At 40.0% G+C, this 26,229-nt stretch overlaps 1 protein-coding gene across 2 annotated transcripts in view; it reads left to right on the top strand.

Moving 5' to 3' along the window:
- UPF2 (UPF2 regulator of nonsense mediated mRNA decay) overlaps positions 1–26,229 on the top strand; it is a 132,205-nt gene that overhangs the window by 25,600 nt on the left and 80,376 nt on the right. For both annotated transcript variants that reach the window (XM_010366573.2, XM_010366572.2), the window contains exons 4-8: positions 5,777–5,937; positions 14,850–15,047; positions 17,739–17,888; positions 19,547–19,650; positions 22,620–22,705. In XM_010366573.2, the coding sequence (XP_010364875.1) occupies positions 5,777–5,937; positions 14,850–15,047; positions 17,739–17,888; positions 19,547–19,650; positions 22,620–22,705 (699 nt within the window). The remainder of the gene's footprint in view (positions 1–5,776; positions 5,938–14,849; positions 15,048–17,738; positions 17,889–19,546; positions 19,651–22,619; positions 22,706–26,229) is intronic.

Raw genomic sequence — 26,229 nt, 5'->3', positions numbered from 1 at the left:
GTGATGTCTCACGTATGTTGCAGAAAGGAGGGCAATTTTTTTTTTTTTTTGTATTTTTATAACAAAGCGTAAGAGTTGGCATTGATTTTGTTCTCATTACTTACTGTTTACATCTGTAAAAGGGGACAAGTACCTCTCTAGTGTGCAATGATATTGCAGGAGGGAATGCACTAATTTATAAGACATGTAGTAGTGTGACAGAGATTGGCAAACTATGGCTTGTGGGCTAGATTAAGCATATGACTAGTTTTTCTACAGCCTGTCACCTAAGAATGGTTTTTACTTTTTTAAATGGTTGAAAAATAGTCAAAAGTAGAATGTTTTGGGAAGCATGAAAATGATTTCAAGTTCAAATTTCAATGTTCATAAATAAAATTTTATTATAGTCACCCTCATTTGTTTACATATTATCTGTGGCTTCTTTTGTGTTATGTTAGCAGAGTTGAGCAGTTTCAGCAAAAACCAAATGGTCTGCAGAGACTGAAATACACATTGTTTGGCCCTTTACAGAAAACGTTTGCTGACCTCTACTTCATGATATTCTCAAAAGAATGGCTTAAATTCAGCTTTATGTAATTGATGTATTTCTAAAAAGGCAGTAATTAAAATATATGATAAAATCATGTTTTCAGCTTGATTTTGGTTATATTTTCTGTGATACATTCCCATGGAATTCACATGAGAAATTTTGGTCATATTTTTTGATAACTGATAGAAAGCAGAGATACTTGTTGGTCACATGTGTTATGTAATATTTAGTTCTCTCACATGGGTTTTCAAAAACAATTAAACTGAAAACCTTTTTCTATGAGTTTCATAAAATTACAAAAAATACCCTGACATTTTTAGCCTACATATAAGCATGTTTAATTTCATTAGAATTTCTAAATGATCCTTGGGTTTATTTATTTATTTTTTGAGGCAGGGTCTCACTCTGTCACCCAGGCTGCAGCGCAGTGGCACAGTTGCAGCTTACTGCAGCCTTGACCTCCTGGGTTCAGGTGATCCTCCCTCCTCAGCCTCCTGAGTAGCTAGGACTATAGATGCCCACCACTGCATCCAACTGATTTTGTTTTTTTTTTTTTGTTTTTGAGATGGAGTCTTGCTCTGTCCCCCAGGCTAGAGTGCAGTGGTGTGATCTTGGCTCACTGCAACCTTCGCCTCCCGGGTTCAAGTGATTCTCCTGCCTCAGCCTCCTGAGTAGCCAGGATTACAGGTGCATGCCACCATGCCTGGCTAATTTTTGTATTTTTAGCAGAGATGGAGTTTCACCATGTTGGTCAGGCTGATCTTGAACTCCCGACCTTGTGGTCCACCCGCCTCAGCCTCCCAAAGTGCTGGGATTACAGGTGTGAGCCATAGCGCCTGGCCAATTTTTGTGTTTTTTGTAGAGATGGAGTTTTACCATGCTGCCCAGGTTGGTCTCCGACTTGTGGACTTAAGCAGTCCACCCTCCTTGGCCTCCCAAAGTGCTAGGATTACAGGCGTTAGCCACTGTGCCTAGCCAATCCTTGGGCTTTAAATGTTCAGGCACTATAATTAGTTATTTCTCTGCTTCATCTGTGTATCGTCTTACTGCATGCTGTGGATTTAGTCAGTTCAGTAAATGTGTATTACTTAGATGTCGAGGAAAGTATATATGGCTACATCTGTCAGTTTTATATATAACAGAAGTCATAATTGTATTAATTGGTATTTTGTCCTGTTAACCAAGTGCTCAGTGTAAGATATTAAAAACGAAACAAAACACAAGAATAAAAACTGGGGGTTGGGAGGCTAGGGGAGGGATAACATTAGGAGAAATACCTAATGTAGATGACAGGTTGATGGGTGCAGCAAACCACCATGGCACGTGTATACCTATGTAACAAACCTGCACGTTTGGCACATGTATCCCAGAACTTAAAGTATAATAATAATAAAAAAATATGGTAGTAAAAGGCTTATGGAGCTATAAAACAGACAGGCAAAACCCCAAATCTAAACTTTCCTTGAGGACTATTTTCACTGAATAGTAACTTAAGTACCTACTCATTAGTTAGGTAAGTTAGTGCTGTTAATGCATTTGATCATGGAATTAAGGGGAGGGTAAGGAGTATCAGTGAAGCTTTATAGTTTTAGTTTGGTTCCAGCAGGACTGGAGAGGAACTGGAACCCAGACTCAGGGAACCATCATAGAATGAAATCAATTTTAATGGAGCCAGCGCACAGTCACAGGCAAATCCCCATGTGAAAGTGAGGAAAAGTACTGTTCATTTTTGTTTTCCTAAGGTAGTCATCACCTTGCTACTGCTTATGTATTAGAAATCCTTAGTGTGATTATGTATCTCAGTGGACTGGATGTTTGTTCCTTGGATGACCAGAATGTCAGAACTTGTTAAGAGAAATAAAGTTTTGGGTTATGTTATTCTGAGATATATTTTCTGATTTCAAGTATGGAATAATGTTACATAGTAATTGTCATTAGGGGTTTTGAAATCTCTTAGAGCCATTATTATCCCTTTAATATAATTTGCTTCAGAATAAACTCTTCAGTTTTTGTTTTTTAATTTTTTTTCCAACTAAAGTACCATGGAATAAACTCTTCAATTTTTACCTGTTAACATTTTTCTTAATAACATTGCAGATTTTTTTTTTTTTTTTTTTTTTGAGATGGAGTCTCGCTCTGTTGCCCAGGCTGGAGTGCAGTGGTGCAATCTCAGCTCACTGCAACCTCTGCCTCCTGGGTTCAAATGATTCTCCTGCCTCAGCCTCCCAAGGAGCTAGGATTACAGGCACCCACCATCATGCCTGGCTAATTTTTATGTTTTTGTAGAGACGAGGTTTCACCATGTTTGCCAGGCTGATCTTGAACTCCTCACCTCAGGTGATCCACCTGGCTCAGCCTCCCAAAGTGCTGGGATTACAGGTGTGAGCCACCATGCCCAGTCCTACATTGCAGATATTTTTAAGTAACTTGCTTCTTTTCTTTTCTTTTTTTTTTTTTTTAAGACAGAGTCTGTTGCCCGGGCTGGAGTGCAGTGGTGCAATCTCGGCTCACTGCAACCTCTGCCTCCTGGGTTGAAGTGATTCTTCTGCCTCAGCCTCCCAAGTAGCTGGGATTACAGGTGCCTGCCACTGTGCCCGGCTAATTTTTTTATTTTTAGTAGAGACAGTGTTTCACCAAATTGGCCAGGATGGTCTCAGACTGCTGACCTTGTGATCTGCCCACCTTGGCCTTCCAAAGTTCTGGGATTACAGGTATGAGCCACCGCGCCCAGCCTAAGTAACCTACTTCTGAGTATTGCTTATTTCAGTAATTTACTTAATTTTGGCTGAGTGTGGTGGCTCACACCTGTAATCCCAACATTTTGGGAGTTTGAGGTGGGAGGATTGCTAGAGGCCAGGTGTTCGAGACCAGCTTGGCCAACATAGTCAGATTCCCGTCTCTACAAAAAATAAAAGTAAATAGAAAAAAAAATTTTTTTAATGACTGTTAACATCCAAAATGAGTTCTATTAGAACTTCTGATTAAAAGTTTTAACAAGCTTATTCAGAGTGCTAATGCTGTCTTTCATAGGTGTGAATATGTTAAAATGCTATGGGTTTTTGTTTTAATTTTTAAAATTCATTCATAAAATTACTGAAAAAATTTTGTATTTGTAACAGTAGTCTGAAACAAATGTTTGAAGAGGGAAAAATGCTCTCTAATGACAATATTTTTAGAGAAGCACTTTTTAGCCTGGATTGTTATGGTTAAACTGTTTTAACATTTTACTAATGTGTTGGTAGAATGATAACTAATGTATATTTAAATCATAAGAAAATGAAATTTCTCATTTTAGACACTAATAGGCCAGATTTGAAAAGAGGAAATAACTGGATTTCATGAATCTATGCACTGATGCACTTGTAATGGGAATTAATATTTGGAAAATTGAAAATGTTGTTACTTGAATTGTTATAGTATTTATTTGTTTATGAGACAGGAGTCCTGCTCTGTCACCCAGCCTGGATTGCAATGGCACGATCTCGGGTCACTGCACCCTCCGCCTCCTGGGTTCAAGCGATTCTCCTGCCTCAGCCTCTTGAGTAACTGGGATTATAGGCGCACATCACTGCACCTGGCTAATTTTTGTATTTTTATTAGAGACGAGGTTTTGCCACGTTGACCAGGCTGGTCTCAAACTCCTGACCTCAGGTGATCCGCCTGCCTCATCCTCCCAGAGTGCTGGGATTATAGGCGTGAGTCACCATGCCACGCTGAATTGTTATAGTATTTAAACAAAAGCTCATGTGAGTAGAAATAGGGTAAAATGGGAAAGTTTTGACATTGTTTCAAATAATCTGGGAAGAATAAATATAGGCATTATTTTTCTGCCTTTTTCTCTGTAACTTTTAGAAGATGGAAGATGGCATTACAGAAAACCTTGTTTTCTTCACTGTTCAGAAGAAAACTCAACAAGAAATAAAAAAACTTCTAAGTATTACTTGTAAAAATAACTTTGTAATTGATAATTGACTTTTTGAAACATTGTATTTGCATTATGGTTTATAAATTTTGAATATTATAGTACCACATGGATATTTTATATGTAAAAAATTGGATCCAGCTATATAAGTCTCAATGATTTACACGAATATAATAAGACTTTTACTCTATACATTTTGGTGTTTTCAGTAGTTTTGCATTTGTAGTTATGGGCTTATTGGTGTATTCTTGCAAAGTGGAAGAGTGGTAATGTCCTTAGTTCCTTGATACGGGCTGGCGTGAGTAAGCGGACTTCTCCATTACCTGGATAAATAACCAGTACTTGCACAGTAGATTGAGAATTGGCTGTGGGGAAGATTGTGGGCTTTTTCAAAAGATAATCTTGATTAAAATCATTATGGAAGTTTAAGGATAACTGATTCTGTTGTTTTTGAACCTGTTCAAAGTCTATTGGTTTTGAAAACTGAGTTGTGTAGTTGTGTTAAATATTTTTGGTTGGCCGGGCGCGGTGGCTCAAGCCTGTAATCCCGGCACTTTGGGAGGCCCAGATGGGCGGATCACGAGGTCGGGAGATCGAGACCATCCTGGCTAACATGGTGAAACCCCGTCTCTACTAAAAAATACAAAAAACTAGCCGGACGCGGTGGCAGGCGCCTGTAGTCCCAGCTACTCAGGAGGCTGAGGCAGGAGAATGGCATAAACCCGGGAGGCGGAGCTTGCAGTGAGCTGAGATCTGGCCACTGCACTCCAGCCTGGGCGACAGAGCGAGACTCTGTCTCAAAAAATATATATATATTTTTGGTTAGCTCTGTATGTCTGAGGGAAGTATGACAGTAATAAAAAACCAAATTTTTTTATTATTTTGTGATATATTGTTAAATAATGATATTTCTGATTCAAATCATGGAGGTTTAAGAATAATTGATTCTTTCTATAACCTGTTGCTTTTGAAAATTGGCTTGTGTAGTTGTGTTAGTTTTGGTTAACTTTATCTGAGAAGAGTGTGACTGTAATAAAATACTGAATAATTTAAAATTATTTAGATGTGTATTGTTAAATATTATGGTATTTCAGCAAGCATTCTTCATATTCTTTGAGGAACCAGTGTTAAAATTTAAATGTTCAGGTAAATTTGATTATGCATTTCAGATACATTTTGAAAATAGTAGATTCAAATGTTAAATAAAAATGAAAATTATACTAAATTTGTATGAGAAAATCAAATTATGGAATGTTTCTCATATGTAACAATTTGTGATCACATCTATTTTGATAAGACTGTCAGATGATTTTATTTGTTTATAGGCGCATTCTACATTCTAAAGGGGAGCTCAGTGAAGATAGACATAAACAGTATGAGGAATTTGCTATGTCTTACCAGAAGTTGCTGGCAAATTCTCAATCCTTAGCAGACCTTTTGGATGAAAATATGCCAGATCTTCCTCAAGACAAACCAACACCAGAAGGTAAGATATCCTTAAAAACAAACATTGTGTTTTCTATAAGCACTGTCACTTACCTTTAGGCTTGTCAGATGTGCAGTATTGCGAATTTAAATTTTTAAAATGGCTTCAACATTTTAAAAATGGGCAGGCATGGTGGCTCATGCCTGTAACCTCAACACTTTGGGAATCCAAGGTAAGAGGATCGCTTGAGACCAGGAGTTTTGACAGCAGCCTGGGCAACATAGTGAGACCCCATCTCTGTTTTTTAAAGAAGTTTTTAAATAAAGAAATGGTGTTAAAACCTATTGATAACCTTGAAAAGCTATTTGAAATGATCCCTGAATGGAAGAGTCTCTGGACATAGAAAATAATAATTAACTCATATGACAATATGATGAGTTCATTCAGATTCTTGTGTAATAGATAGGTATCTTTGAATTTCCTGGCAATTCTGTTTACTTAGAAATCTTAAGGGTGGCCGGTCTCAGTGGCTCATTCCTATAATCCCAGCACTTTGGGAGGCCGAGGCGGGAGGATCACGAGGTCAGGAGTTCAAGACCAGCCTGACCAACACTGAAACTCCGTCTCTACTAAAAACACAAAAATTAGCTTGGTGTGGTGGCACGTGCCTGTAGTCCCAGCTACTCAGGAAGCTGAGGCAGGAGAATCACATGAACATGGGGGTCAGAAGTTGCAGTGAGCTGAGATTGTGCCACTGCACTCCAGCCTGGATGACAGAGTGAGACCCTGTCTCAAAAAAAAAGAAATTTTAAGGGTGAAGTATTTGTAAAATATCCTTTTGTAATTAAAGAAAAATTTATATTTAATATTCTTGGTAAGAAATACCTGTTGTATACTGTGAATGCATTTATTATATTTATATATAATAATGTACATAATTCTTACACTTTTTTTTCTTTGAGACAGAGCCTTGCTCTGTTGCTCAGGCTGGAATGTAGTGGCACAGTCTCAGCTCACTGCAGCCTCTGCCTGTTGGGCTCAAATGATTCTCCTGCCTCAGTCTCCCAAGTAGCTGGGACTACAGGTGTGCACTACCATGTCTGGCTAATTAGAGACAAGGTTTTACCATGTTTCTCAGGCTGGTCTCAAACTCCTTAGCTCAGGCAATCCTCCTGCCTTGGCCTCCCAAAGTGCTGAGATTATAGGTGTGAGCCACTGCACCCAGCCTCCTATTCAGTATCTCAAAAACTCAGTCTCAATCAAACTTTTTAAATGTGTTGTTTTTTTTTTTTTTTTAGATGGAGTCTCTCTCTGTTGCCCAGGCTGGAGTGCAGTGGTGCTGTCTCCGCTCACTGCAAACTCTGCCTCCCTGGTTCAGGCCATTCTTCTGCCTCAGCCTCCCGAATAGCTGGGACTACAGGTGCCCGCTACCACACCTGCCTCATTTTTTGTGTTTTTAGTAGAAACGGGGTTTCACTGTATTAGCCAGGATGATCTCCATCTCCTGACCTCATGATCCGCCCGCCTCGGCCTCCCAAAGTGCTGGAATTACGGTGGCTTGAGCCACCATGCCCGGCCAAAGTTTTTAAATGTTTTAAAAAAGTTTCATCATAGAATTTGTGTTTTGGTTGACCCTGGCTTGTTTCTCAGAACTTTCTCAGTATATTTGTTATGATATTTTAGAACCAAAATCTCTGTATAATATTTGGCATATGGCCGGGCATGGTGGCTCACGCCTCTAATCCCAGCACTTTGGGAGGCCAAGGCGGGCGGATCACAAGGTCAGGAGTTCAAGACTAGCCTGGCCAAGGTGGTGAAACCCCGTCTCTACTAAAGATACAAAAGTTAGCTGGGCATTGTGGTGTGTGCCTCTAATCCCAGCTACTTAGGAGGCTGAGGCAGGAGAACCGCTTGAACCCGGGAGGCGGAGGTTGTGGAGAGTTCAGATTGCACCATTGCACTCCAGCCTGGGTGAGACTCCGTCTCAAAAAAAAAAAATAATAATTAGCATACTTGGGGATTAATTTAGTTGGTTTCTTTACCCTTTTCCTCTAATTGTCATACTGAAATTTAAGCTAATTTTTCTTTTCATTTTAAATGACTTTAAATGTATTATTATTATTATTATTATTTTTGAGACAGAGTTTCGCTCTTGTTGCCCAGACTGGAGTGCAATGGCGCGATCTCGGCTCACTGCAACCTCTGTCTGCCAGGTTCAAGCAATTCTCCTGCCTCAGCCTTCTGAGTAGCTGGGATTACAGGCATGTGCCACCACACCCAGCTAATTTTGTATTTTTAGTAGAGACAGGGTTTCTCCATACACCCAGCTAATTTTGTATTTTTAGTAGAGACAGGGTTTCTCCATGTTGATCAGGCTGGTTTCAAACTCCTAACCTCAGGTGATCCACCCGTTTCGACCTCCCAAAGCGTTGGGATTACAGGCGTGAGCCACTGCCCTCTGTCATGCCTTTAAATGTATTTTTAGACATCTTCCAGAATTAATAGACCTTGAAAAAATTCTGTCATTGTTTTTATTTTTATTTTTGGAGACAGAGTGTCACTCCATCACCCAGGCTGGAATGCGATGGTGCAGTCTTGGCTCACTGCAACCTCTGCGTCCCAGGTTCAAGCAGTTCTTGTGCCTCAGCCTCCCAAGCAATAACTGGGACTATAGGTATGCGCCACCAAACCCGGCTAATTTTTGCCTTTTTAGTAGAGATGGGGTTTCACCATGTTGGTCAGGCTGGTCTCGAACTTTTGAGCTCAAGTGATCTGCCTGCCTCAGCCTCCCAAAGTGCTGGGATTACAGACTTGAGCCACTGTGCCCAGCCCTGTCATTGTTTTTAAAAGATCTTTTTGTCTAGGCATGGTGGCTTATGCCTGTAATACCAGGGCTTTGGGAGGCCAAGGCAGGAGGATTGTTTGAGGTGAGTTTGAGACTAGTCAGGGCAACATAGTGAAATCCTGTCTCTACAAAAAACTAAAAAAAAAAAACAAATTTAGCCAGTCATGTGGCACAAGCCTGTAGTCCTAGCTACTTGGGAGGCTGAGGTGGGAGGATTGCATGAGCCCAGATATTCAGCCTGGGTGACAGAATGAGACTCTGTATCTTAAAAAAAAAATTTTTTTTTTTTCAGACATAGAACTTAAGGGCGAGAGCTTTTTTTTTCCTTTCAGTACTTTAAAGATGTTACTCCTCTATGTCTTCTAGCTTGCATTGTTCCATCAAGAGTGCTCCTACCTTTCTTACCTTTGTTCTTATTTATATAATTTATATATTTTTTTCTCTCATTGCTTTAAAATTTTTTCATTATCGCTGATTTCAAGCAGCTTAGTTATGGTGTGGCTTGGTATGGTTTTCTTCATTTCTTGTACTTGGGGTTCCTTGAACTTCCTGGATCTGTGGGTGTATAGTTATCATCAAATTAGGAAAATCTTGACCTTTATTTTCAATTGTGTTTTCTCTTTCCTTCTTTGTCACCTCTCCTACAGGGACTCAATCACAGGTATTTTAGGTGTTCAAAGTTGTCCCACAGCTTATTAATGTCCTGTCCTTTTTGTTCTTCATTATTTTTTCCTGCCTTTCCTTTTGGGTGGTTTCTATTGTTATGTCTTCAAGTTCACTAATCTTTTCTTCTACAGTGTCCAATAATTTAATTCCATTTAGAGAAGTCATTTGTTATCTCTATATCTTGTCATATTTTCTTTTTCTTCTATATCGTGTCATATTTTCTTTTTCTTCTATATCTTGTCTTATTTTCTTTTTCTTCTATATCTTGTCATATTTTCTTTTTCTTCTTTATCTTACCCTATTTTCTTCATGCCTGCTAATGTTTTATTGGATGTGTCCTGGATATTTTTGTATTCTTATAAATATCATTAAGCTTCATCCTGGGGTTCAGTTAAGTTACTTGGAAATAGTTTCATCTTTGAAAGGATGCTTTGTTAGGAGGTATCAGAGCAGCCTTTAATCTAGGGCTTATTTTTCCTAATACTGAGGCAGTACCTTTCTGGACTCTATCTGATAAAGTAGAGTCTTAGAAGATTCTTGGCCGGGCGCGGTGGCTCAAGCCTGTGATCCCAGCACTTTGGGAGGCCGAGACGGGCGGATCACGAGGTCAGGAGATCGAGACCATCCTGGCTAACATGGTGAAACCCCGTCTCTACTAAAAAAATACAAAAAACTAGCCGGGCGAGGTGGCGGGCGCCTGTAGTCCCAGCTACTCGGGAGGCTGAGGCAGGAGAATGGCGTGAACCCGGGAGGCGGAGCTTGCAGTGAGCTGAGATCCGGCCACTGCACTCCAGCCTTGGGCTGGACAGAGCGAGACCTCGTCTCAAAAAAAAAAAAAAAAAAAAAAGAAAGATTCTTCAGTCAGCCTGGTGGGTACTATTCCTGGCCCCATGAGCCTCTCTATGAGTCTTAATTCTTTTCAGTAGTTATTTTCCCAGTCTCACCTAGTTTCCTCACATGTAGAGGCTGATCAGTACTCAGGTGAACACTTTGTTTCCTTATACATAGGAGCCGATCAGTACTCAGCTTGAAATGTTCCAGTGCGACTCTGCCAAAAATTCTTTTGAACAGCTCTAATTCTTTGTGCTGGTTTATCATTTCTGGTACTCGTGGATTCCTGTAAAAATCTACCTGCCTTGGGTAGAGTATTACCAGACTCTCAGCTCTCATCCTCAACTCGGGGAGGACTGGCTCTGGTATTCCCAATCTCTACTAAAATACAAAAAATTAGCAAGGGCGTGGTGGCTGCGGAACCGTGTAGTCCCAGCCTCTAGGGAGGCTGAGGCAGGAGAATGGCGTGAACCCGGGAGGCGGTGGAGCTTGCAGTGAGCGGAGATCGTGCCACTGCACTCCAGCCTGGGAGACAGAGCGAGACTCTGTCTCAAAAAAAAAAAAAACATATACATATATAATGCCATATTTTCTATTAAAGAAATTTACAGCAACCCAAATGCCCATTAATAATATACTAGGTAGAGAAAATGTAGTACATATACACCATGGAATACTATGCAGCCATAAAAAAGAGTGAGTTCATGTCCTTTGCAGGGACATGGATGAAGCTGGAAGCCCTCGTTCTCAGCAAACTAACATAGGAAAAAGACCAAATACCACATGTTCTCACTCATAAGTGGGAGTTGAACAGTGAGAACACATGGACACAGGGAGGGGAACAACACACATGGGGGTCTGTTGGAGGTGGGGGATAAGGGGAGGGAGAGCATTAGCACAAATACCTAATGCATACGGGGCTTAAAACCTAGATGATGGATTGATAAGTACAGCAAACCACCATGCAATATGTATACCTATGTAATAAACCTGCACGTTCTGCACGTGTATCCTGGAACTTAAAAAAAAAAAAAAAAATTACATGCCACTAAGTATATGAGAATGACTGTTTCATTTTTTTTTTTTTTTTTTTTTTGAGACAGAGTCTCGTCTGTCACCCAGGCTGGAGTACAGTGGTGCGATCTCAGCTCACTGCAAGCTCCGCCTCCCGGGTTCAAGTGATTCTCCTGCCTCAGCCTCCTGAGCAGCTGGGACTACGGGCGTGTGTCACCATGCCCGGCTAATTTTTTGTATTTTTCTAGAGACAGGGTTTCATTGTGTTAGCCAGGATGGTCTTAATCTCCTGACCTCATGATCCGCCCACCTTGGGCTCCCAAAGTGATGGGATTACAGGCATGAGCCACCGTGCCTGGCCCGAGAATGACTGTTTCTTTACACTCTTACCAGATTGCAGTTCTTAATTTAAAATTTGAAGTCAGGTTTTAGCATCTTTAGGTTTATTGATTGTTTTATAAATGTATTATTTTTCCTGTGAAATTCCTATTTGAATCTTCGATACCTGTACCCCCGCCCTTTTTCCCCTTGTATCTTTTTTAAAAATTGATTTATAAAAGCGCTTTGGGAGGCCGAGGTGGGTGGATCACTGGAGGTCAGGAGTTCTAGACCAGCCTGGCCAACATGGTGAAACCCATCTGTACTAAAAATACAAAAATCAGCCAGGTGTTGTGGAGCGCGCCTATAATCCCAGCTACTTGGGAGGCTGAAGTGAGCGAATTGCTTGAACCCAGGAGGCGGAGGTTGCAGTGAGCTGAGATTACACTCCAGCTTGGGTGACAGAGTGACATTCCATCTCAGGGGAAAAAAAGAAAGCACTTTGTAATTAAGGAAATTATTATTATTATTATTATTATTATTATTATTATTTTGAGACCGAGTCTTGCTCTGTCGCCCAGGCTGCAGTGCAGTGGCGCATTCACAGCTCACTGCAAGCTCCGCCCCCCGGGTTCACGCCGTTCTCCTGCTTCAGCCTCCCGAGTAACTGGGACTACAGGCGCCTGCCACCATGCCTGGCTAATTTTTTGTATTTTTAGTAGAGACGGGGTTTCACGGTATTAGCCAGGATGGTCTCGATCTCCTGACCTCGTGATCTGCCCGTCTCGGCCTCCCAAAGTGCTGGGATGACAGGCTTGAGCCACCGCGCCCGGCCTCTTAATTGTTTCAATAATTATTTTTGAGAGCTGTCTGAGTCGGTTCTTGTAGATATATCTCATTCCTTTTAACACCTGATAAATGTTACATAGTTGTCTTAGTCTTTTCAGGCTGTTGTAACAAAATACCCTAGACCGGGCAACTTATGAGCAGCAGAAACTTACTCCTCCTCTCTGGAGTCTGGGAAGTCTAAGAACAAGGTGCCAGCCAAGTTGGTGTCTGGCGAGAACTCTCGGCTTCATAGATGGGTGGTGAGTGGGGCTGAAAGTTCTAATCCTGTAGTCACTTGGTCCTTCTGGTGACTGGCTCCATCCTGAGACTATCCAGAGGCTCCACCCTAAGTCACCTCATTAGCATCAGCTGAGGTAGGGTCAATAAGCTAGTTATGAATAACAGATTACATTACTTTCACTCAGGAAATTCCAAGGGTTTTAGGAGGTCTGCCAGGAACCAAAGACAAACACCAAATATATTTATTATACCATGCTCTATATATTATGGATGTATTCTTTAAATATTGTCAATATTGTCTTCTGGTTTGTTTTTTACTTTTGTTTATACTTTTCATTAAACAGAAGTTGTAAATATGTCATTTTTTTTTTTTTGGTGTATTGGTTTAGTGTCCTAATAAGTCTGTGTTTAAATATATTTTCTCTAAGGGAAGTAAGGAGTTTCAAGCAGCCAGTGTTTTTTTGGTTTTGGTGTTCTTATTTTCATAAATCACATTTAATGGATAATCTAACTTAGGGTTCATTTTAATTTACATAATCACTCTATAATTCTCATTTGAAGAGAAGCGTGTAAGAATAGATACATTCATGAATGAGTTCATAATCATAAAGTAGGAAGTTACTTTCAGTGTTCTGAGTTTATGATCTATAGTTGTATGTACTGCGTGTGTGTAAATATATACATTCCATTCTCTGATAAGAGATCTGTACACTTCATCTTTCTTCCCTTCTTTTCCAGTTATCAATTGACTGACATTTATGGCATAAAAGAAAATAAAGGTTGAGTGTGGTCACGCATGCCTGTAATCCCAGCACTTTGAGAGGATGAGGCGGGTAGATCCCTTGAATTTAGGAGTTTGAGACCAGCCTGGGCAACATAATGAAACCCCATCTCTACTGAAAATAGAAAAATAAGCTGGGCTTGATGACACATGCCTGTAGTCCCAGCTACTCAGGAGGCTGAGGCAGGAGGATTGTGCAAGCCCAGGATTTTGAGGCTACAGTAAGCTATGATTGTGTCACTGCACTCCAGCCTGGGCAACAGAGTGAGACCCTGTCTCAATTCAAAATAAATAAATAAATAAATACAGTCTGGGTGTGGTGGCTCATGCGTGTAATCCCAGCACTTTGGGAGGCCGAGGCGGGTGGATCAGCCAAGGTCAGGAGTTTGACACCAGCCTGGCCAACATGGCGAAACCCCATCTCTACTAAAAATACGAAAAATTAGCCAAGTGTGGTGGCGGGCACTTGTAATCCCAGCTACTTGGGAGACTGAGGCAGGAGAATTACTGGAACCCGGGAGGTGGAGGTTGTGGTGAGCCGATATCGGGCCATTACACTTCAGCCTGGGTGACAGAGTAAGACTCTGTTTAAAAAAAAAAATTCAGGACCCTCTAAATTTATTATAGCAAGGGGGAAGTTAAGCCTTGGAGACTGAATTACATAACCTGTGTGTATCTTTCCTAAAAAAGACGACTTCTACTAATCAGATAGTTGTAACTGTGCATGAAGCCTTATGTGGAAAGATGTTGAAATTACCTAAACTTTCTCTATATAAACAATCTCAAACTTCTACACTTTGAAACACTGACTTCTGTTCTTTGGAATCTCTGCTTCCTGGGAGGCTGTCCTCAAACTTTGCAATCGAATAAACTCTCTTTAAAACTAGATTCTGACCTTTTTGGTTGTTTTAGGTTGACAGTGGCAATCTACCATGTGCTAAGGATTATGCCAAAAGGAGGAATGCCTCTTAATTAAAGGTTTATGGTCTGTTTTTGGAGATATAAATGGTATATAAATATGATGTAAATAGTATAGAGGATTATGAGTTGCCAAAAAAAAAAAAAAATACTCATGGGGGAGGTGGGACTTTAAACGGATGTCTTAGGAGTGGCCAGACTTATATATTTTATTTTTTGACTTTTAAGTTTCATGAAAGTAGACCTAATTTATCAAATGGCTACTTAATCTCATATTAACTGCTTAAAACAAGTGTAAGAGCAAAAAATATTTATGCTGTTCTCTAGTCTGTTTTATTAAAGGGCTTTATTTAAAACACAGTTTTTGATTTGGTGTTGAAAATGGTCACATGTGCTTGTTAATTGAAGAAGTTCCTGTCAGTTGAAACACTCAAGATTCAATAGCTATAAAACTGAAAAAATAACTAATGTCCTGTTTATCATGCTATAACCTCAGGTTATGTTAATTACTTGTGATTTATTTTATGGTAGAACATGGGCCTGGAATTGATATATTCACTCCTGGTAAACCTGGAGAATATGACTTGGAAGGTGGTATATGGGAAGATGAAGATGCTCGGAATTTTTATGAGAACCTCATTGATTTGAAGGCTTTTGTCCCAGCCATCTTGTTTAAAGACAATGAAAAAAGTTGTCAGAATAAAGAGTCCAACAAAGATGATACCAAAGGTAAATTCTAGAGAAAAAATATTTACATTAAGTGCTACAAGAATTAGCTTCAAAATAGTATTTGTAAAAAAAAAAAAAAAAAAAGTTTATAGTTTTGTAATATGAACATTGAGTCATTAGAGTAAATGAGTGACAGAATTATATGGAATGATGGAACATTAAAGGATGATAATTGACATACTTTTAACAATGCTGATACTTTTAAGTTAATGTGAATTAATTTGAAAGTGTTTGTTTATAATGTCTTGTAGTGAATTCATGTGAGGTCTTGGTAAGACACGCATTTCCCCCAGGTAGATTGTTAGGGCAGGTGTTAGTTCTAGGTGCTCGTTGCCTGTACTGCCTTTTCTAGGCTAGATAGAACCAACTCTTTGTGAAGAAGAGCGACTTTAGAGAAGTCAGAGCTTTTAGGTCATTAATAGAGTGGGAGTTTCTGAATGCCAGTTATGTTGTGTTTCTCAGGTTTGTCTTATATTTGCTGCTGCTATTCTAATCTAACTCCCATCCTCTCTCACTTGGGTTACTGTAATACCTCTTACCTGGTTGCCCTGTATTTGCTTTGTTTCCTTCTGTGCATTCCTTTTTTTTTTTTTTTGAGGCAGAGTTTTTGCTCTTGTTGCCCAGGCTGGAGTGCAGTCGTGTTATCTCGGCTCACTGCAGCCTACGCCTCCCAGGTTCAAGTGATTCTCCTGCTTTAGCCTCCCAAGTAACTGGGATTACAGAAGTGTGCTACCACGCCTGGCTAATTTTGTATTTTAAGTAGAGACGGGGTTTCACCATGTTGGTCAGGCTGGTCTTGAACTCCTGACTTCAAGTGATCCACCCACCTTGGCTTCCCAAAGTGCTGGGATTACAGGCGTGAGCCACCACACTCGGCCTATGCATTCCTAAACATTAATTTTACTCTCCTGCCTACCTGATGTCCTTGAATAACTTTACATGTACTTGGAATATAATTTAAAATTGTTAACATTGTCTCTAAGACCCGCATAGTTTCGGGTTTGCCATTACAACTCTGTTACCCTTAATTTGCCATCCTTCTCAGTCTCTGAAATGGGCCCATCTTCTTGCCTTCCTGCCTTCCTGCCTTCCTGCATTGTTCTGTTTTCTGCTTGGAACCCACCATACCCTATTTGACTACCTTATGCATATTAGTTTAATTTCCTCAGATAAATTGTATGTTTTTTGAGAGCAAGGGTCACATTTTAAGTTTTTTTCAGAATGTCTGACACCTTAGCATCATTTTGAACATGTAGCTGATTAGTAGATGTTTTCATAGCCAGACGCCAGGGGACATTGGGGAGTGAATGCATGCTCCATGTGGGCAGGAGTTTTTCTCTGCTGTACTCACAGGTATATTCCTGGTGCTTAGAACAATACCTAACACATAGTAGGTATTCAGTAAAAGTAGAATGAAAAGATGAATGAATGAGAAAGTAGTAGTCTGTTTTCATCTAGAGGTAGCAAAACTGATTCATACTAGTTAGAGTTTTCATCCTCCCAAATAAGATATGACATCAAGTATCAGTAAGACACTTTCTGTGTTCAATGCAGAAATTAGGAGATTAGAGACTATAAGAGATGAAGCTGAGAAATTTACCATACTTTCAGTTTAGGTATATATTCTTGAACTCAGGTTTTATTGGCTTTTGTTTTTTATTTACAAAAATTTTCAAACACAAAAGAAGGCTGTTATAGTGAACTTGCATTTACCTGTCGCTCAACTTCAGTTATTAACATTTTGTCCCTCTTATTCAACTAAGGTTTGGTTTCTCTTTTCTTTTTTATTCTTCCTGTTTTGCCTTTTACCAGTTACTGGTCATTTTCTTTTGTTGTGTTTCATTTTTTGGTTTTCTCTAACCCTTCACATTTAAATGATAAGGGTATTTTCCTAATTGGTCTTTCTACATCTACCCTTTCCTGACTTTCTAATTGATTTTATATATTGCTGCTAAGTTAATTTTCACATCAGTTCCCTTTTAAATGTTATCCCTTGCATAAAGGAGAAACTCTCAAATCCTCATCTGGGAGTTTGAGACCCTTCTTAATGTGAGTCCACTTTAATCAGCCTTTCTCCCCCTTGCCATCTTTAGCATAGATAGATTTTCACGCCATATAAGTCCTCATCCACACATATATCTTTCCATCCAGTCATCCGTCCATCTCTTCAGTTAACACATGGTATACATAATCAGAGAAGATACAGCCTTCGTTCTCAATGAGCATAATGTATATATATTTTTGAGACGGAGTTTCGCTCTTTTTGCTCGGGCTGGAGTGCAATGGTGTTATCTCGGCTCACTGCAATCTCCAACTCCTGGGTTCAGGCGATTCTCCTGCCCCAGCCTCCTGAGTAGCTGGGATTACAGGCATGCACCACCATGCCCAGTTAATTTTTGTATTTTTAGTAGAGATAGGGTTTCACCATATTGGTCAGGCTGGTCTCAAACTCCTGACCTCAGGTGATCCTCCCTCCTGGGCCTCCCAAAGTGCTGGGATTATAGGGGTGAGCCACCATGCCCAGCCGAGCATAATGTATTTTATAAAATCTAAATATATTAACTTCAGTTGCCAGTTATACATGCAGGTTTTAAAAGAAGTGATGCAGATTTTGTGAGTCTTTATCTACTTTTGTGTAGCAGGATTTTAATATGACTTTGAATTTAGGTATACTTGTTTGTTTTTCAACAGAGGCAAAAGAATCTAAGGATAATAAGGAGGTATCAAGTCCCGATGATTTGGAACTTGAGTTGGAGAATCTAGAAATTAATGATGACACCTTAGAATTAGAGGGTGGAGATGAAGCTGAAGATCTTACAAAGAAACTTCTTGATGAACAAGGTAAAGAACTATTTTACCAACTTTCATTTTTAATTGGTTTTTACACACAGAGCTCCTGCCTAAGAATGCAGATCTTTTCTCCTTAATTCTGTGTTTTTTAATCCCTTGTTTTCTGTTGTTTTCAGTCCATCACTGTTTGTGGAATTCGATTTATAACAGGACACTACATACCCAGTATTATATGTCTGCAAGCTTTAATGATCATCTAAATTTTCAATACCTTAGTTCTAAATATCTTTTTTTTTTTTTTTGAGACGAAGTCTCACTCTTGTCCTCCAGGCTGGAGTGCGATGGTACGGTCTTGGCTCACTGCAACTTCTGCCTCCTGGGTTCGAGCAATTCTCCTGCCTCAGCCTCCCGAGTAGCTGGGATTACAGCTGCCTGCCACCTTGCCCAGCCAATTTTTGTATTTTTTAGTAGAGATGGGGTTTCACCATGTTGGCCAGGCTGGTCTCGAACTGCTGACCTCAGGTGATCCACCCACCTTGCCTCCCAAACTGCTGGGATTACAGGCATGAGCCACTGTACCTGGCCCTAAATATCTCAAAATAAATTTTTCTCGCTACCCCTTCTGTGATGGAATAACGATACTTAATACTTTTCTGATAACTTGATAGCATTCTCCTGATTGATTTAATTATATGACGTAATCTTTACAAACAACATAAATGTATTTGAAAGTTATTCTGAAATTATTACTGGGTGGGAATATGACTAGCTTATCAGTTCATCTATTCATTTTATCTGTGTTTATAATTGAGTTGTGTTTTGTATTCAGTAATACAAATATTACATTTATTCCCTAAATAATTCCTATCAAGCTTTGAGTTGATTAGCTAGGATTCTTTTATTTATTTTTTTGGGACAGGATTTCACTCTTGCCCAGGCTGGAGTGCCATGGCATGATCGTAATTGACTGAAGCCTCAAACTCTTCAAGTTCAAGTCATCCTCCTGCATCAGCCTCCCAAGTAGCTGGGACTGTAGATGTGCACCACCACACCCAGCTTATTTTATTTTTATTTTTATTTTATTTTATTTTATATTTTTTAGAGACAGGGTCTTGCTGTGTTGCCCAGGCTAGTCTTGGACTCCTGGCCTCAAGTGATCCTCCTGCCTCAACCTCTCAAAGCCCTGGCATTATAGGCATGAGCCATCACACCTGACCAAGATTCTTTATTAGAAGGATACCTTCTGTCAGTATTGCTTTTCTCTTTGTTGGCTTAACCCTATCTTACTGCAGATTCTTTCTCTATGTAAACCAGCCACCCTCCTTAGAATCACATGGAATAGGGAGGCTTAGTGCTTCAAAGGCAAGAATTGGGAGTGCTGTTAATTGAAGAACATAGGGGAAGGGATGCCGGGCAGATACAAATAATATTTACCATAACACTGCATGCTTTTTCTGACCAAGTTTTTGTGCCTCATGCAAAAAGTTTGACTTTTTATAGTTGATACCTGAAAGACTGTAGTGACTTGATGGTATGATTCTAGAGTTACCTAAACTTTCTAGGATAATATTCTAAAAAATGACTAATGTTTTCCTGGGCACAAAAACTGGTCTAGATTATCTATTTTCCAAATAATTAATCATTGGATATTTTTATTCTGTGTTCTCTGTGTATTTTTTTAACCTATTTGAAAACTAATTTTACATTAGAACAAGAAGATGAGGAAGCCAGCACTGGATCTCATCTCAAGCTCATAGTAGATGCTTTCCTACAGCAGTTGCCCAACTGTGTCAACCGAGATCTGATAGACAAGGTATTGGTATCTCCGTGTAACTTTATTCAAGCACATGCACCTTGTAGGATAAGGAATGTCTATGGTTTTTGGACTATTTGCGCTATAAAGTCCACCATTTCTTCAAATGAAGTCTTAGATGGGAATTCCGCATAAGCAGACAAAATTGGATGTAATTCCTAGATGCTCTGTTTGGGTATAGAATTGGCTATAGCATCTTGTCCTGTTCATATATGGATCCCAGAGTTTGGAAAATATTGTTTTATATCAAAGGTGCTAAAAGTATGGTTTCTGGATTTTTAATGGCTTTGAGGCACTTCCTGGGGTTCTGTGAGGTCAAAAATTCTTTTGATGATAATACTAAGATTTTTTTTTTGAGATGGAGTCTCAGTCTGTTGCCTAGGCTGGAGTGCAGTGGTGTGATCTCGGCTCACTGCAACCTCAACCTCCCAGGTTCAAGCAATTCTCCTGCGTCAGCTTCCCGAGTAGCTGGGATTACAGGCATGCGCCACCGTGCCCTGCTAATATTTTTGTATTTTTAGTAGAGACTGGGTTTCATTATATTGGCCAGGCTGGTCTCGAATTCCTGACCTTGTGATCCTCCTACCTTTGCCTCCCAAAGTGCTTAGATTACAGGCATGAGCCACCGCAGCAGGCTGATTTTTTTTTTCTTTCTTTTTTAATGTTTTGACATTTGCAAAAGTGATGGTGGGTAGAGCTACTAGCATTTTATCATGATTCAAGGTAGTGGTACCAAATTATACCAGTACCATTATACTTTCACCATGTATTTGCGATTAAAAAAAACAGTGCCGGCCAGGCGCGGTGGCTCAAGCCTGTAATCCCAGCACTTTGGGAGGCCGAGATGGGTGGATCACGAGGTCAGGAGATCGAGACCATCCTGGCTAACACAGTGAAACCCCGTCTCTACTAAAAAAAAAAAAAAATACAAAAAACTAGCCGGGCGAGGTGGCGGGCACCTGTAGTCCCAGCTACTTGGGAGGCTGAGGCAGGAGAATGGCATAAACCCGGGAGGCAGAGCTTGCAGTGAGCTGAGATCCGGCCACTGCACTCCAGCCTGGGTGACAGAGCGAGACTCTGTCTCCAAAAAAAATTTAAAAAAAATAAAAAAACAGTGCCACTTTCACTTAAGAGTCTCCTTGTTAAGTCCATAAAAATGAGGGTTTTTTTGTTTGTTTGGTTGGTTTTTTTTGAGATGGAGTCTCACTGTGTCGCCTAGACTGGAGTGCAGTGGTGTGTCTCGGCTCACTGCAACCTCAACCTCCCAGGTTCAAGCAAGTCTCCTGCCTCAGCTTCCCGAGTAGCTGGGATTACAGGCATGCGCCACCGTGCCCTGCTAATATTTTTATATTTTTAGTAGAGACTGGGTTTCATTATATTGGCCAGGCTGGTCTCGAATTCCTGACCTTGTGATCCTCCTGCCTTTGCCTCCCAAAGTGCTCAGATTATAGGCATGAGCCACCGCACCAGGCTGATTTTTTTTTTCTTTCTTTTTTACTGTTTTGACATTTGCAAAAGTGATGGTGGGTAGAGCTACTAGCATTTTATCATAATTCAAGGTAGTGGTACCAAATTATACCAGTACCATTATACTTTCACCATGCATTTGTGATTTAAAAAACAGTGCCACTTTCACTTAAGAGTCTCCTTGTTGAGTCCATAAAAATGAGGTTTTTTTGGTTTTTTTTTTTTTTTTTTTTTTTTTTTGAGACGGAGTCTTGCTCTGTTGCCCAGGCTGAAGTGCAGTGGCATGATCTTGGCTCACTGCAACCTCTGTCTCCCAGGTTCAAGCAATTTTTCTGCCTCAGCCTCCTGAGTAGCTGGGACTACAGGCGTATACCACCACGCCCAGCTAATTTTTGTATTTTTTTCTTTTTTTGAGACGGAGTCTTGCTCTGTCGCCTAGGCTAGAGTGTAGTGGCGTGATCTCAGCTCACTGCAAGCTCTGCCTCCTGGGTTCATGCCATTCTCCTGCCTCAGCCTCCCGAGTAGCTGGGACTACAGGTGCCCGCCACCACGCCCGGCTAATTTTTTGTATTTTTAGTAGACATGGGGTTTTGCTATGTTGGCCAGGCTGGTCTCGAACTCCTGACCTCAGGTGATCTGCCTGCCTCGGCCTTCCAGAGTGCTAGAATTACAGGCGTGAGCCACCATGCCCAGCCAAGGAGCGATGTTTATTATGTTTCACCCTTAAGTACATATGCCTATAGTCTCAGCTACTTGGCTGGGAGCTGAGGCAGGAGGATCACTTGAGCCTGGGAGAGCAAGGCTGTAGTGAGCCATGATTGCGCCACTGCACCCCAGCCTGGGCGACAGAGTGAGACCTTGTCTCAGAAAAGAGTCTGTCCAAGTGGTGATGGTCATCTAGATAAATTCCCTGTTTTATGAAATTTTAGACAGGGGATTGAAGACAGTTGAGTTTCTTTTGGAAGAATTCTCCTCTGTCAGTTAAGGTATCTTGGAGAGAGAGAGTGCCATTTCCTCTACTTGGGAAGAGAAACAAGGGATGGTCAGAGACCTTGGTTGAGGCCACTTATCAGGCTTTCCAATTTTCTTAGTTCGAATGAAGTACTCAGCATCCAAAGAGCCATATTTTGGGGTATTGTTTTGTAAACCCTAACATTACCAAATCTGACTGTCAACACTGAACTTTTTTAGTGAATGTGGGGGCACACTTGTTATTCTTACATCTTCTTGGGTATAATTTGTGCCTGTCTCTTTCTCTTTCCTCATTCACCTTTACTGCTTTTTGGTTATCCTTATTAGCGTTAGTAATTTTCTTGGCTCTTGGTAACTATTCTTGCTACTTTTGAGCTCTATCAGGAAACTTTCCTGATACTAACAATACTAGTTTCTTAAAACCATTTTGAAATGTTTAACAGCAAATAAAGATATCATAGTAGGCAGGATTTCTGCTTTCTGTAACTAAATAGAGGTTTTTAAAGAAAAAGTTTGCTTTTTCCCAATAGGCAGCAATGGATTTTTGCATGAACATGAACACAAAGGCAAACAGGAAGAAGTTGGTACGGGCACTCTTCATAGTTCCTAGACAAAGGTAAGTGTTATAAAAGAGAAATGTATTAGCGTTTTTACTCTGTAGTGCTGGTTGTAAGATCAAAATTCTTATCTCTTTAAAAATACTGCTTTTGATTTTACTCACTCTGTAGGTCATTAGCATTATTAGCGTATTTTTTAGAACTTGTTTCCCATTAATTTTTGTTCACTGCTTGTTAGCTCTGATGGGGATATTTCTTCTGATATCTCATTATTTTAAGAGAAAATGTTTAAGAGTAGCTTAAGAAGAATAAGAATTGCTAGAAGCACTTGTTTTGTATTTTTGCATCTGAAGAAAAAGCAATAAATGGAACATAATTTTTTTGGAGAGTTTTTAGTTTGTGCAAAGATCAGGCTAATGTGATATATCTAGTTCTTAGATTTATGTTTAAATGAAAAATTTCAAGTTATTTAGGTAATTATAATAGTTCAGAGATATGATAGCCTGCCTAGAGACTCATTGGATAGAGTTGGAAATCACACTAATGATTATGTTGCTAGTAATTCAAGACACATACTCAGTTGCACAATGCTTTTAGATAATTCTGATGCATTATATTACACTAAATTAAATTTTCTACTTACCTGAACATTTCAGGACCACTTATAGACTGTTGACCTTAGAATCCTGGAGGAGATCTATTTCTGTTTATTCAACAATAAATAATTAAATAATTTTGTTAACTATTAAAATGATTACATATGATGTAGCTAAGACAGATACTCTCCCCACAAGATAAGGATTCTGAGAGATTTCATTGAAGGTTTCTTCAGCAGAATTTTAATGAGGTTCATTCATTGATGGAGGCCCATGATCTCTTGATAATGGTAAGATTTCTCAGTGAAACCAAATCACTACTTGCCTTTTTTCTTTCATATCAGTTTTTAATCTCCTGTTAGCATTATTAATTCATTTTAGTGGGGCAAGGGAGAGGGAATGTGTTAATGTAGTGAGTAGATAATTAAGAATTATGTAATTGAAGAAGTCATATGGATGAATATTTTTATAATGTAAAATTACGTACTTCAGGCCAGGCACAGTAGCTCAGGCCTGTAATCCCAGCACTTTGGGAGGCTGAGGCTGGTGGATCACCTGAGGTCAGGAGTTCAAGACCTGCCTGACCAACATGGTGAAACCCCATCTCTACTAAAATACAAAATTAGCAGGGTGTGGTGGTGCATGCCCGTACTCAGCTTCTCATGAGGCCATGGCAGGAGAACCGGTTGAACCCAGGAGACAGAGGTTGCAGTGAGCCAAGATCATGCTATTGCGCTCCAGCCTCGGCGACAGCGTGAGATTCCATCTCAGAAAAAGGGTGGAATGAAGTGACAGTTTATCATAAGTATTAAAAAAAGATGCAAGTATTCTAGAGCCATGAGGAATAGATCTCATAGTCTTATATCCTTGTGGTATATAAATACAATTAAGTATATTATAATCAGCCTGATAATCAGGAAAGATTGTTATATTATTCTAAAATTTAATCATTCATTAAATAATTCATTAAGCATCTGCTGTGTATTGTGATCCATGCTGGAGATACAGTACAGGGGTGAACAAGATCATCTTAGTTCTTGTATTCATACAGCTTACAGTTTGGAGAGGCAAACACAGGAGTAATTCTAAGTGCCGTTGTCAAGAAGAAGGGCAGCATGCTTTGAAGCATAGAGCCAAGTGGAACTGACTGATTGAGTCTGAGGAGTCAGAGACGACTGCCTGGAACAAGGGTCATTTAATCTGAGGCCTGAGAAGGACGGACTAGATGAGGGATGGGTGGGGATTGGGAATGTAGGGAGAGCATTGCTGACAGAGGCAACACAGTATGTGCAGAGAGACAGAGATAGGAAAGGTCATGGCATCAAACTCTTGGAAACTCTTGGTAAAGCCTCTTTTTTTTGTTGTTGTTGATACAGAGTCTCGCTTGTCGCCCAGGCTGGAGTGCAGAGATGCAATCTCAGCTCACTGCAACCTCTGACTCCAGGGTTCAAGCGATTCTGCTCCCTCAGCCTCCCAAGTAGCTGGGACTATGGGCTCCCGCCACCATGCCCGGCTAATTTTTGTATTTTTAGTAGAGATGGGGTTTCACTCTGTTGGCCAGGCTGATCTTAAACTCCTGACTTTGTGATCCGCCCGCCTTGGCCTCCGAAAGTGCTGGGATTACATGTGTGAGCCACCGTGCCCAGCCAAACCTCTTTCTTAAATTTTTTGACATTGTCCTCTAGACTGTAAACTGCAGGAAGGAGGCCATGTTTACTGCTTTATACCCAGCACATAGCGCAATACCTGTCATATAAAAGGTGATAAAATTAGGCAACATGATATGTAATGCCCTTTCTTAGCTAGCTGGTTTTCAGCTTCTTCAGTCTTAATTCTAGCCATTCTTCCTCCTGCCGAATCTTGATCTATAATGGTTTCTCGAATACCGTTTGCTCTTTCTACTCCCATGCCTTTGCCGCTGCTTTCTGCTTTTATCTGGGATGTCCTTTATGTTTCCACTGGAAATCTTTGACTCACCTTTAAGTCTTTAACAAGAGCTATCCTCTATGAAGAGCTTTCCTTTTTTCCTTTGTGTAGATAGAGATGTTCTTTATAGCACTTCATGTTGGTTTGCTTCCTGTCTCTCTGCCAGGCTTGAAACTATCACTCTTTAGGAAAGAGGACTCCATCTTTTCATTTTCTGCATCTCCAACACCAAGTATAGTGTTTGGCATATAGTCCAACCTTAAAATATTTGATGAATTAATCTTGGTCATATGCAGTTTTAAATAATAAGTGATACAGCCCTATAGCTCAAAATCCAGAAGTAGAAAACGTTATATGATGAAAAGTATCCTTATTCTTGCCTTCCCATCTGCCCAGTTTCCACTCCTTTCAGTAGGAAATCAGTATGTTGATGCTTATATGTTCTCCCAAAGATTCTTTTGCATATACAAGAAAATACAATTATAGATTCTTATTCCCTGTTTTTAACACAGTGTGTAACTGATACATATCTTTTCATCTCAAGACATAAAGATTTCCCTTGTTCGTTATTTTAAAGTTGCAGTGTTTCTTTTGATGAATGTACTATATTTAACCGTTTCAGACTTTCCAGTCTTGCCATTACAAACAGTGCCATGTTTGAATTTGTACTTCCTCTTTTCTCCTCATGATTATGTTAGCTAGTGGTTTACCTAGTTTTTTCCTACCAAAAAAACTCAGCTTTTAGATTTATTATTTATTCTCTGTAATGATTTTCTTACTGTTATTTTTGGTTTTATTCTTTATTAATTTCTTCTTTTGGGTTTCTTCCATTTATTTTGTTTATTTTCTGGCACTTCGCATATGAGTTGTCCATTGAGCATAGTTTAAGCCATGTCTCTTGGTTCTTTTTTTAGAGACAGGGTTTTGCTGTGTTGCCTAGACTGGAGTGCAGTGGTGAGATCACGGCTCACTGCAGCCTCAACCTCCCAGGCTGAAACAATCCTCTCACATTAGCCTCCCAAGTAGCCGGAACCACAGGCATGAACCACCATATCTGGCTA

This window comes from Rhinopithecus roxellana, chromosome 11, assembly GCF_007565055.1.
Source record: "Rhinopithecus roxellana isolate Shanxi Qingling chromosome 11, ASM756505v1, whole genome shotgun sequence".
Taxonomy (NCBI): Eukaryota; Metazoa; Chordata; class Mammalia; order Primates; family Cercopithecidae; genus Rhinopithecus; species Rhinopithecus roxellana.
This window is presented reverse-complemented; position numbering and strand designations above follow the sequence as displayed.